The 13,808-nt window shown below is 50.4% G+C and overlaps 1 protein-coding gene across 2 annotated transcripts in view; it reads right to left on the bottom strand.

Moving 5' to 3' along the window:
• The window catches only part of MYBL2 (MYB proto-oncogene like 2), a 35,986-nt gene that overhangs the window by 2,892 nt on the left and 19,286 nt on the right, over positions 1–13,808 (bottom strand). For both annotated transcript variants that reach the window (XM_049650761.1, XM_049650760.1), the window contains exons 7-11: positions 13,366–13,653; positions 9,783–10,202; positions 7,431–7,570; positions 2,565–2,664; positions 1,050–1,163 (exon numbers count right to left, since the gene is read on the bottom strand). In XM_049650761.1, coding sequence (XP_049506718.1) covers positions 1,050–1,163; positions 2,565–2,664; positions 7,431–7,570; positions 9,783–10,202; positions 13,366–13,653 — 1,062 coding nt within the window. The remainder of the gene's footprint in view (positions 1–1,049; positions 1,164–2,564; positions 2,665–7,430; positions 7,571–9,782; positions 10,203–13,365; positions 13,654–13,808) is intronic.

Here is a 13,808-nt window from a genome sequence, read left to right on the forward strand (position 1 = left end):
TGGGAGAGAATCATCCAAATTACACCTCAAATATTCACCTGCAAACAAGGAATACAAACACGTAAAACCCGAGGGACACAGGCTTGTTACAGGAATCCCCCAGCCCCATGCCTGCACCTCCAATAAGCTGGTCAAAGGTCAGCTCCAATATCAGGGAGGAGCTCTGGGAATGACTCACCCCCTAACCCAGCAGTGTACCCTAAACAGGTGCCGGCATGTCTCAGAACCACCATCTGACATAGAGAGGTCAAGTTCTCTGAACCTAGGGGCCCCCACCCAGTGGGCCACTCCCAGACTGACTATCCACCTTCCCTACACACCTCTCTGGCACATTCCCATCTTCCCCCCTCTCCCAGAAGAAAGCATCTACAAAAAGGGGGAACACCGAATCCATCTGCTTTCAGGAAACCCACACACATGGTGCAGCAGAGGTGTGGCTTCTGGGCTGGCCCAGGGCAGCCCCTGCCCTGTACTCTGTACCCAGGTGTCCTTGCCAGCTCTCCACCTCACCCGAACCAACTGTCTCCCACCTGGCTCCCACGGCCCAGATGCGTGGCTGACTCCATCTGAGGAATCCTTGGAATCCCTTGGAATTCTTTTTGTGTTCCTTTCTACTCCCTTAATACCATGTATTGAGATGGTCGTGATGCGTTTGTCTAGTGTCTGCCTCCGCCCCTTGAGCTCTAGGAGGGAGTGACCACATCTGGGTCTACATCACCATTCTAATCTACTGCTCCGAGCCCAGAGCCCACCTTAGAAGGGTCCGAACACAATGCTACGTGAGTAAGGGGCTAGTTCAGTGAGGAAAAGGCAAGGGTCCTGAGCACTAGAGCCTCACCTTGGTCAGTTTCATTGATAACCACTCTGGGGAACAAAGGGCATGGGGCTGCAGCTCTACCTTCCCCAGTACCCTCCTTTTACCAGCTGTCCCCAGACTCCCCACCACCACCCCCACCACCCCACTCTCTCCCCTCACCTCCCCATGGCTTCCTTGGCCCGAGCTGCCCAGGCAGGCAGTAAGGGCATTTCCCACCCCACCGGCCACTCACCCCAGTCTTCCTCTTCTGCTTCTCAGGCCTCACTTCATCCTCAATGATGAGCTCGATGCCGGCCTCAGAGCGCAGCACCTCCTTCAAGTCCTCCTCCAGGTGCGGGGTCTGGGGCTGGGGGCGGGACAGGGCAGCCCATGTGAGGTTCCACACCCAGGCTCTAGGATACAGCACCCAGACGCGCCTTGGCTATCCTAGGCAATGCAAGGAGGCCTGAGGCCAGGATGCTGGCCTCACACTCATTTGTGACCATTAACTGTCCTGCCTTGGACAAGTAGACATTAACCTCAACTCACCGAGGACCGTCATGAGCCAAAAGTGCACCTACACATCACCAATGTGACCCTCACAAAACTCAGTGCAACAGCTGTCATCTTCCACAAGGTAGAAATGGGAGGTTCAGAGATCAAGTGCCTGGCCCAAGATCACATAGCTATGAAGTTAGAACCTGGACATGCTCGAGCCCAAACTCCTTTACCCCTTTGTTCCACACTAATGGGGATTCTTGGTTCCATTTCCCTTTCTTGGGCCTATGGGGTTCCAGACGACCACTCTGGCCTCAGGCGAAAGCGAACAGAAAAAGAGAGCAGCAAGTGTAGGGGATGGCAACCCTGAGAAGTCATTCTAAAAGCCCCTACGTGCTTTAATTTTGGTTGCCAAGGTCAGATGTGCCTTATCAAGCCTGTCTAGAGAGTAGGCCGATGTCTCAGGGTCTGGAAACTGTATCCCCACCTGAACTAGAGAGGGCAGTGCTAACTAGTGCTTCACTGGGCCCATTAACTTCATCAACTCCATCCCAGAGCCGAAGAGATCACAGCACGAGAATCCCACACAATGGGGGTCGGGGGCACACCACAGACCCTGTTCACAGGCCAAATGCTTTTCTACAACCTTTCTCTCACCTTCAATTCATTTCTAGAACACCTGCCTCTGTTTCAGAAAGCCCACAGTGCCAGTTTTCTGTTTTCACCAGGGAAAGCATGAGCATCCCACTGGGAGGAGTGGGTAGAAGGGCAGTTTGTCCACGGCCAGGAAGGTGCCTCACCGGCCCCTTGTGCCTGCCCACAAGTGGCTTGCACATGTTTTATAAAGAACCGGCAGTTAGTCAAAGGCTTCAGTGTGAGGGGCAATTAGCCCCAGCACTCAAGCCCGTCCTCCATTCCAGCCCCTGCCCATCTTCTCCCCAGCACCGATAATGCACTGGGAGTACTGAGTTATTCGTCAGTGTGTTTGATGTTGCCCCCACCCCCAATACCGAGATTTACCAGGGTGCGACTGCGTCTCCAGCACCAGCCAGTGCCCACTCAGCACACTGCAGGTGCTTGGATAATATCTGATGAATTGGTAAGTAGCTCAGCCTCAGATCCCCCATTTAATAACATCAGGGTATTTGCAACCTCTGAGAGGTTGGCAGAGTCTAATGAGATCTCAGAGGGGAAGAGCTCTGTGAGCCGTACATGGCTGCATGGACCCAAGCAACCCTACCGTGCATACCCGCCTGGCTGCACCACATACCAGGGGCTTTAGTGGTCCATACTTCTCCAGGGCATTCTTGAATGGGGTCGGCGTGTGAGGAGTGTTGTCCATGGAGTACTTCTGATCTGGGGTTACAAACCTGCCAGGGCCAGAGAAGGAGGCTTAGCGACCGGGTGGGGTACAGACACCAGCCACACCGCCACAGGCTGCCCATGACAACCACCATCCCTCCACCTGACCTTTGGCCTTGGCAGCAGGGAGCAAGCCCCCAGGCACATGGGCTCTTCCCATGGCACCTTTCCACCACCCACCAACTTTCCACCCAAGGGTCTTCATCAGGCGCTTAGAGGAAGCGCCAGCCTCAGAAACAGGAAAGAACAGGACATAGTCTAAGAGGGCCCTGGAGCCCCAGCCAGGCAGAAGAATGGTTGAGACTGTTGCTCCAACATTAGCCGATAAATGAGGACTTTTTTTTTTTTTTTTTTAATGTTTGTTTATTTTTGAGACAGAGACAGAGCATGAATGAGGGAGGGTCAGAGAGAGAGGGAGACACACAATCCAAAGTATGCTCCAGGCTCTGAGCTGTCAGCACAGAGCCCGACGCGGGGCTTGAACTCACGGACCGTGAGATCATGACCTGAGCTGAAGTCGGACACTTAACCTACTGAGCTACCCAGGCGCCCCCCCACCTTTTTTTTTTTTTTAATTTTTTTAATGTTTGTTTATTTTTGAGAGAGAGAGAGACAGAGCATGAATGAGGGAGGGTCAGAGAGAGAGGGAGTGAGGACCTTTCATAAACAAGGCAAGCCTGTAGCCATACTGCATGCAGGCCCAGTGAGAGAAGGTCAGGGGAGCGAGGCAATAATCCAGGAAGACCAAGTCCCTTCCCCAAGCCCTCTCCAGAGAGTGCGTGCCCCATGGAGAGCATGTGGCAGCAGCATTATTAAAGGAAGACATGTGATGCGAGATGGTGAAGCCAACGCACATGCTTAGCGTACCCTCTTCCCAAGTCCCCTCAAAATGATCACAGTGGGGACACAAATGGGGAGGGAAAGTTTTAGCAGACAGAAACCTGGGAAGGGTCTGGTCCACAAGCAGAGATACTAAAAAACTTCTATCAGCCCTGACCCTGGCAGCATGCAATATCTGCCAATGAAGGAGAAGCCTACTGGGGAGGGCCCAGAAGAGATCCCTCACAGGCCCACACCAAGCTGCAGGCACAGGCCCACCAGCTGGCAAACTTTAGCTCTCCACCTGCATGAGGCTGTGTGACCCCAGTCAGCTAGAGGTACCGCCACAGTGGACTCCCAGGCCTTACTGGGGCCGTCAGAGGATGGGAGAAATATCAAGGTAGTCAGGAACTCAGGAGCAGAGGCCAACATGGACACCATTACTGGGGCTGCTGCTCTGGCCACCTCCCCCAGCCTGCCAGCCATTCCACAGGGAGATAAAAGGCTGGAACAAGGGTAAACCAATCTTTACTTCCTGCCTCAGGGTGGGGGTTAGATAGGGATCCACTCAATCTCTTCCCAAGTCCTTGTTATCTCCCACACAGGACACACAGACACCCTGCCCGCCCCGTAAAGATGAGGAAAGACAGTAAGTGACAGTCAAATGTAAACACCTCACAGTTCAAACTGCAGTTCAAAGGGATGACTCCAAGTCTCTGTGGGACATGGAGCTTTTGCCCATGAGAGGTCAGGGGACCAAGGCAATAATCCAGGAAGACCAAGTCCCTTCCCCAAGCCCTCTCCAGAGAGTGCGTGCTCCATGTTGCATATTTTTGCAACAAATATGAGAAAACTCTAGAACCTCTCCAATTCACAGTATCAGCAAGTAGTAATACATGCATGTTAGAACACCAAGGAAGACTGACTTGAAAAGGAAAGACAGAGGATTACTTGAGATGAAAATAATTCCACTCTGTGAGCCAGAGGCCTCAGCAGGTGGGAGACTGCAGGAGCAAACTGGTGAATCAGAAGACAGTCCCACCATGCTCCCTCGAAATTCTGGATGGCTTAGGACAGTGAACAGGAACGTGAGGGTAGACAGAGACACGGCAAACAACCAAAAAGACTGTGTAGGAAGGAGGCCCTGAAGTGGAAGGAAAGGGGCAGACCACCAGAGAAACAATTAAAAAAGAAAAAAAAAAAAAAAAAACAAGCACATTTTCTTAGCTCAAAGTTTGAGTCCTGAGTTTGAAAATCAGGGTGGGGGGAAGAGGGGGCGATTTATAGAGACAGCACACCTACACGCCTGGCACATTTCAGGAATAAACTACACACACACACACACACACACACACACACACACACCCCACACACAAAACTAAAAGCAAACCAAAGCCCTACAAGGATCCAGGGAGAAAGAAAAGATTTGCTACAAAGGAATAACAGCAGGTTGGGTGTCAGATTTCTCCGCAACATAAAAACAAAGCAGAGCCTGCGGTTTGGGGTCACAGCTCTTCTCCCTCAAGACTTCTAGATCCAGCTCCTGTGGTGGAAAAACAGTACACAGACAGCCCAGACATCAGATGGCACAGACCTCATACCCTCCCTGCTCACAGCCTCCTCTCTGGGAAGAACTAAAAAAAAGCACTAACCCAGAAAATAACCAAATTTTAAGAGTGGGGAAGGTTTGTGCTTTATGAACCAGTAAGATCTGCTCAACACAGCCCAGCCCCACTAACACACAGACTTGGTGAACCCCGACTTCTCACCTACCATTCTCTACACCAGATTCGCTCCAAACCTACTGGCCTCATTTTTGTTCTTTAAAACACAAAAAGCCTGTTTCTGTCTGGGAGCCTTTGCATTTGCAGTTCAACCTGCCTGGAATTCCTCTCTCAAAATTCTGCATGGCTCCCCCTCCCTACAGGGCCATCCCTGATGTCCTCCTAAGTTAGAAACCCCTCTCCGTTACTCTGTGCTCCCCAGGCCTGTATAACCCCCCTTACGGTTTCTATCACCATTGGAAATACCATATACTGAGCATGTTTTATTTATTTGTTAAAGAGCTGTCCTTTCATAACTTCTATGGGGGGAAAAATGGGAAAGGTGGGATATAAAAATCAGTGGGCAGGGAAACTAGTCAAATTTGGAATGAAGTCCAAACAACCATTGCCTATTATACCACCTTGCAGATGTCAAAAATAACTTCTGAAAGAGACAAGAGGAAAACCAAAACAGTCTTTTCTGATAAGAATCTGGATTTAAAGATGAAGTAGCAGGTCTCCACTTGTGGCCCAAATAGGACATTGGGGCCAGATTTACTCTCCTGCCTGAAACAACAGAGCAACAACACACTGTGGATGACACAATAGGCTTCAAGACCCCAGGCACCAGATGACCGAGGACAGGGACACGAGAGACGGGAGACAGATGAGGACAGCTCCTGGGCAAAGCTCAGGGAGGGGAGCACAGGGGAACCCGGCAGGACCCTGAGTCGAAGAGATGTGCACAACACAGCATCACTGGAGAGGAGAGGGCTGCACGGACATCTGCAGATGGGCCTCCCTGAATATTCCGCAGGGCACTAATTAGTGTATACATCTGAGGAGACCACCTGAGAGCAGGCAGAATGATGCAAAAATATCAGAGGGAGGGGCGCCTGGGTGGTTCAGTTGGTTAAGTGTCCGACTCTTGATTTTGGCTCAAGTCATGTTCCCAGGGTTGTGGGATTGAGCCCCACGTTGGGCTCAGCACTGGGCATGGAGCCTGCTTGTGATTTCTCTCTGCCCTTCTCCAGCTCACACTCTTGCAAGCTCTCTCAAAAACACAAACAAACAAACAAACAAACAAACAAAACAGTACAGGCCAGATGACAGGAGAACATCTTTAAAACTCAAAGGAAACAATAATAAATAAAAATAAAACTCACAAGAAAAACCTGTCAGCCTAGGGTTCTGTACCCAGCAAAACTACCTTTCAAACATTAAGGCAACTTTTCAGACACACGAACTTTGCAGATTCACCAAACCGCAACATTAAGAGATGACTTTCAGAGAGAAGAACATTATTCCCAGATGGAAATACGGATTTATAGAGGAATGAATAGTAGTGGAAATGCTTCTTCATGTGGAGGAAAACAGAAAAGCGAGAGCAGCAGCAGCAGACTAGGAACCAGATGAAAAGAAAAAGGAGAAAGAGAATTATCAGTGCCTTTTGTGGCACCAGCATATCCGCTTAAAGGCTTAGATTTTTAAAATTTTGGCTTGAACAGAGAAGCACTCTGCATCCAACATGTCAGTTAAACTCGGTCAACTGCTAAGACCAATTTCTGACCAGGGGATTCATAAATCTTTCCTGACATTGTGTATCATTACAAGGGCTAAAATTTCTGAGCTGATTCCTGAATTATACAGCTTCCTAAGGAGATAATTAGGCAATGCTTCTCTTGCAGCAAAGGTAATAAGCAGAAGCACATAGCAACTGTCTCTACCTGGAATTCAGAGTCAGGATGGCACAGGAAGTACACTTATATGAAAACACTTCCATAAAAGCACACGGTTAAGCAACCTGTATAGGTGAAACACTGAGCTTTCTAGGCTCACAGCCTGACCTCCTCCTGACTGGGCACCATGGAGAGATGGAGAACCAGGCACTTCTGTCCTTCACATAAGGCTACTCAAGCACAGTGGATTTGCACGGAAAAGTCACACTAGATTAGAAGACTTTTTTCATGGCTATCTGGACGCTAGTCTGGAGATTAGAAAACCATCAAATTAAAAAACAAAAATGAGGAAGAACAAAGATGAAGCACCAGGCTATCCTGACAAAAACGAAGAGGCATGGTAGCCAGAAGGAGGCTGCCTTCTTGAAACAGTCTCAGGAGTTTCTCTAAAGGTGGTCCTGATCCTGGCTTGGGAGGGAGGGGCCAGCAGGAGTGGGCAGGTACAGCACTCACGCAGCGTGCTTCTGGTGCAGGGGCGTCTTATCCCGGTGCAGGGGAGTGGTGACCACCACCTTCTGGCTGCACACCGGGGTGGACGTCAGCGAGGGGCTCTCCAGCTCCAGTGTGTCCTGTTTGTTCCAGAAGTTCAGAAACTGCCAGGGAAGAGGATGGAAACAAGACAAAGTGACAACCTGCAGGGAGGGAGTGAGACCCTGACCCCCACCCCTTGTTCTCTGACGGAGTGTTCCTCCTGACCTGGGAGCACTCCCCCATCAGGCAACAGAGAATAAACACCAAGATAGCTCGACAGGACCCACCAGCTAGGATTGCACAGACCCCTGGGATTGTCACTGCCCCCAGCCTTTGCTTTTGTGATGCTAGGGGAGGTCCCTCCCCATGCCTGTGCTCACAGCACTGATGACCGTGCAGTCAGGACCAAGAAAGCTGACAGAGCAGCTCCTTTTCAGAAGTAAGACTAGCTCTTACACGACCTGTGGACAGGGGATGGTGACAATGGTTGTGGTGATGGGAGCACCTCCTCACACCAGGGCTAAGCATTCATACCAAGAATTTCTTATAGTCTTAGCCATCTTCTGTGACATAGGTGATATCATGACACCCCATTTTACAAATAAGAAGGCTGAGCCTTACAGAGATAAAGGTTCTTGCACGGAGTGCTAGAGACAGGACTCAAACCAGATCTGAGCCAAGTCTGCGGCACTACCCTCCCCCCCTCTGCCCTGAAGGTGCCCCTGGAAACCCAAGGCCATGTGCAGGGTCCCCATCACCCTGGGCTGTTTGTTGGGCAGCTCAGGGCTCACCGTCTTCCTTCTCTCATCAGCTGCCCTTACTTGAGGCCTGCTATGGGCTGAACAGTGTATTGTTGCCCCAAATTCCTATGTTGAAGCTCTGACCCACAGGACCTCAGAATGTGACTACATGTGGAGACAGAGCATTCAAAGACATGATTAAGGGAAAACAAGGTCATAGGGAAGGCCCATATGTCATCCAACATAACTGGTGTCCTTGTAAGATTCTATGAGAAGGAGGTAAGAGACTATAAGAGAAAACAGATCAGGACACAGACACAGACACAAAGGGAGACCATGTGAAGACACAGGGAAGAGACAGCCATCTACACCCAGAAAGGCCTCCAAAAAAACTGAAATGGCCCACACTTAATCTCGGCCTCCAGAACTACGAGAAGATGAATTTCTGTTGTTTAAGCCCCCTGATCTGTGGTACTTTGTTAGGAAACCCATAGTGATGAACACAGGGCCTCTTGCAGAAAGATACCACTACTCACCCCCAACACTGGCCTGGCCTCGAGCCTTGAACAAATGATTAAGTAGCCTCCTAAAATGTGCCACATCTAGGCCTAGCTCTCTCCCATGTCCTCAGGGACCAGATACAGTGAGATCCAAAGCCTCCACCCACCCTCTTCCAGTCTAGAGACATGGGACCTCCACAGTCTACCTCTTGCCAGCTCTTCCAGTCCACCCTCCCAGATCCCCACCACCCTCTCAGCCCCCAGGACAGTGCATCCCCCTCATTGACACCTAAGGCTCTCCAAAGCCCCCATCCATCCCCCAGCCTCCCCATCCCTCCTAGCTCTGGACTTCACACCACAGACTCTGCTCCCTCATCTCCATGTCTTTGTTCAAGCTGATAAAACCCTGCCCCAACATCTCTCTCAGAAGCTCTAAATGCCTTCCAGACCTATAGGGGAGACAGGATCCCTCCTCAGCTCTCCCCAACAGTACTTTCATTACTGAGTCCTGGGAAGCAGCACCCAGGACACAATAAGCTCTCAATGACCACAGCACTTCCCACACCCCATTCTATTCAAGTAATTACAAAGCTGCTCTCAATATTCACCATCCTCGTCAAGGGCAGGGCTATGCCACACTCACATTTGCACCCCAGGGCTGGCAAATCTGCTATGAGCAAGTACACAATAAAGAGATTCTTTGAGCAAATACTGAGTCCATTCCCTTCTTTGCTCAGTTACCACCTGCTGGCCAAGCAATCCCTCCTCCTCATAGCAAACCCTCCAGGATGACCCCTTCCCCCCAGACTAAATGCCCTCACAAACCTATAAGCCTTCTCCTTCACACCAAATGTCACATTTATTTGCATCTTTCCTGCTAAATGGTCTTCCCACCAGAGCACAAGCTTCATGAGGGCAGAGCCAGGCCTGTTTTTGCTCACTCTACACCCCCAGCACCTAGCACAGGACCTTGCACACAGCAGGTGCTCAGTGAAGACGTGCTGAATGACGTCTGCCTGCGTGCCAGGCCCTGTACTGGAACCGGGAGTCTGCACACCGAACCCAGTGAGCAGTCAGGGTGGGGGCCCACACACCTGGGAGGGTGAGAAGGGCAGGGTCTTGACGGGTGTGCTCTTGGGGGTGAGGCTGTTACAGGAGTCCATGAAGGACAGGCTGGCGCTGTTCTCCGTGACAGGGGACAGGGCGACGCGCCGCTTCTTCTGCCGCTTGAGCACCGAAGGCGGCGTGCCGATGCCCAAGCCCCCCACTTCAGTGCTGGGGGAAATGGGGATCAGCTCGCCCCGGCTGCTCCGGCTCAGGTCTGAGATGGTGTGGCCGTCCAGACGATATTCGGTCACACTGGGCACCGGGACGGCCGGCTGGCGGGGCGGCAGTGCCTGTTGCTGCTGATGCTGCGTTGGCTGTGGCTGCACTGGACTGTTGCTGATGCTGCCCTCTGCAGACGGCTCCTCGGGCAGGTCAAATTTACTCAGGTCACACCAAGCATCAGGGTCCTGCCCAGAGAGGGGGGTTAGGAATAACTGCAATACTCTGCTTTCCCAATGGATTCCTCTACATCTGTATATCTCTATTTGCGAACATACCTGAAGTCATATTGTGCACCTGGCTGCTTGCTGTTATTTTTTTTTCTTTCTTCTTCTTTTTTTTTTAACGTTATTTATTTTTGAGAGAGAGAGTCAGAGCACAAGCACAGCAAAGAAAGACATAAAGTGAAGACATAAACACATAAAGTGAAGCAGGTTCCAGGCTCTGAGCTGTCAGCAGAGCCTGATGTGGGGTTCAAACCCACGAACCATGAGATCATGACCTGAGCCGAAATCGGATGCTTAACTGACTGAGCCACCCAGGCGCCCCTGTTATTTTTAAAAAGCAATGCACGGGCACCTCGGTTGCTCAGTTGGTTAAGCTCTTGATTTCAGCTCGGGTTATGATCTCACAGTTCATGAGATCAAGCCCCACTCACAGGCTCTGCACTGACAGCGCAGATCCTGCTTGGGATTCTCTCTCTCCCTCTCCCTGCCCTTGCCCTGCTCACACACTCTCTCTCCCTCAAAATAAACATTTAAAAAAAAATGCTTAATAAAATATGCCTAGTAAAAGAACCAAAGTTTAAAAAAAATGAACAATTTAAAAAAATCAATACATAAGGTATACAAAAAGCACAAAAAAAGAAAACTCAGATACCCATCAAGAAGTCTAGGAAATAAAACCAAATCACTGAAGCCCCAGGCCCACCTCCCTTGTTCACATCCTCTGCCTGAACTATTTACCATCCTCACGCATTTCTTTATCATTTCACCACTTACACAGCTCCCTAAATGACAGCTAGGTTTCTGCATATTTTTAGCCTTAGAATAAATCACTTCTATATCCTGCATTTTTTCCATTTAAAATTACAGCAATAATAATACTTAACTCTATTATACGAGTTAGATGTTTACTATTAATAAATATCAGTTATGTAAAATATTTTCAACTTTTACAAGTTTTTATGACTGTAAAATATTCCATCATATGAATATATCAGTTACTTAATTCCCCCCTCTTCTGTTGGACATTTTCCCCCTATTTTTTTTTTTAAATGTCTACTTATTTTGAGAGAAAGATAGAGAGCAAGTGGGGGAGAGGTAGAGAGACAGAGGGAGACAGAGAATCCCAAGCAGGTTCCGCATTGTCAGTCTGGAGCCCGATGCAGGGCTTGAACTCATGAAGTGTGAGATCATGACCTGAGCCAAAACCAAAAGTCAGACGCTTAACTGACCGAGCCACCCAGGTGCCCCAATTTTTTAAAAATTAAAACTAACACCTTCAGGAACATCTTGGATACAGATCTTCTCCTGCATTTTTGGTGACTTCCTTGATAGAGACTCCTACAAGTGAAGTCTTGGTCCCGAGGCTGTGTGACTGGGTTTAAGGGTCTTGACCTGCACAGCTACATTCCTGGAGAATGTGCTCCACTGTGCTCCATGCACCTGTCCATCACGGCTGCCTCCTTGGCCACTTCACCTAAATTGTCTCTAATCCCACAACAATCTTGCCAGGCAAGCATTACCTTCCTCCCTTCCAGGCCAGAGAGTTGTGCAACCTGCTGAAGTCACTAAGTTTCTGGAAGCATTCTGAGAGTCATACCCAGGTCTTTCTTCCTTTGCCCAGTAAAGTACAACCCAGCCACAGGGCTATTGGGAGACCGAAGCTTCCACTTTGGTCCCTGGAGGTCTGGCCCTGAGTAGACCCAGGCCTCTGTGGTGACTGCTGGTCCTTGGGACTCTCAGGACCCTGGGCAGTTATTCCTAAGGGTGGAAGCCAGCTCAGGGCCAACAGTGACTTCAGGCCCACACTCCCAGCAGCAAACTCCAACCTTGAGAAGGCCCCAGACTGATGGTGTCTAATGGACCAGAAGCATATTCCACAAGGACTGCCTGCAGGAACAGTCAGTAAGCAGTGTTTCCACAAATGCTATAACAGAACATGTATGTTAGGTAGCAAGTAACGAGCCTGGCACTTAGCAGACACTCAAATGTTAGCTACCAGTTACTAATGAAGCATTTGGCCTGGCATACTGTGGGTGCTCAGTAAAACTGAGCTCCCCTCTCAAGTGGAAGAGGATGCAGAACAGTCTGAGGATGAAGGCAGGTAACACTGTGAAATGCCAACAATGCCAGGCATGGAGTGGGTCCAACTCTCATCTTCTAATTCTCCCCTTAGGGCCTGAATCAGGGACTACATATGGCAGCCTCAGAGCTATTTATTGAACATATTGATGAACACATCAGACCTGCTTCTCATACCACTCTGAAATTTCTTGGAGTAGAGGGGACACCACAGCTGGACCCTGCAGCTAGGTCCAGTCCCAGCCACTGGAGACAAGAGGTGGTCAAGACAGTTAAGACCACCATGCTTACTCGCTGTGTGACAGATACTACTTGACCTCTCTGAGCCTCAGCCTCATCTACAAAACACAGAGAAAGGACATACCTTACAGGATGCTGTGTGGATTATACATTAAAGTCAGAGCCTGGCATTTAGTACATATTCCATAAAGAGCATCATTATTCTTAGCAAGGATGGGAAAGCCCAAGTGGGAAGCTGAATGTGGGGTGCCTCGCACTGAATGCTGCTCCTGGTTGCCAGGCCTCTCACCCATCACCTCCTGAAACCTGCTCTACACAGCAGGCCTGGCTGACACAGCTAGGAGCTAGGATGTCACATCAAGAGGTTCAACCCCCACCAAGGAACTCCCTCCCAAGAGGTACGATCCAAAGCCAGTGTGGCCTGAGTTACCAGAAACCCCTTGGCACTCCAGCCCCAGCCCCATACATGGTGCCTCAAGCACTGTGCTCTCCTGTGCTGGGTTACGGACCTCAAACGCCCACCCCTTTTCACCCTGGAGGTCTCAGTGCAGTGCCACCTCCACCGGGGAGCCCTCCCACCCCACCTGCACCATATAGCATGAGTCAGGAGCTCCCTGAAGGCAGGGACTGCACAGCAACTATCTGTGTCCCCAAGCTCTGGCTCCCAGCCGGGCACTCAGCATCAACTCAGGAAATGTTGGCAGGACGATGGAGTGAACAGAAAGAAGGATGCCTGCCCACGAGAGAAGCACTCCCAGCTGGCAGGTGCTCTAGGCCCACTGTGAAGTGCTGTGACCAACATTACCGACTCGATCAAGTCCAGGGCTTCCGAGAAGCTGGACCCCACGGCAGGGATGAGGAGGTTTGCAGCCTCCACCACCCACTTGTAGGGCAGGCTGGTTTCTGGCAAGGAGCCCTCCTGGTCTTCACGCTTGGGGAAGTCCTCCAAGGGCTCTGGTGTTCGCACTCCATCCAGGTCCGCAGGCACAGCTCCCTGCTCCTTAGAAGTGGTAGCTGCCGTGGCTTCCTCCTCACTGCTTTCCTCTTCCTTCATGGCAGGAAGTGCTGGGGGCCAGTTGGTCACAAGACTTCCCTGTTGGACACAAGGACACACTGTTCGTGGACTTCTGGTTATAAGATATACACCATGTAGCATTCCACCTAAAATCGCACAACTCGGGGCACCTGGCTGGCTCAGTCGGTAGAGTGTGGGACTCTTGATCTTGGGGTCGAGTTTGAGCCCCTCAT

This window comes from Panthera uncia (genome assembly GCF_023721935.1).
Source record: "Panthera uncia isolate 11264 chromosome A3 unlocalized genomic scaffold, Puncia_PCG_1.0 HiC_scaffold_11, whole genome shotgun sequence".
NCBI lineage: Eukaryota > Metazoa > Chordata > Mammalia > Carnivora > Felidae > Panthera > Panthera uncia.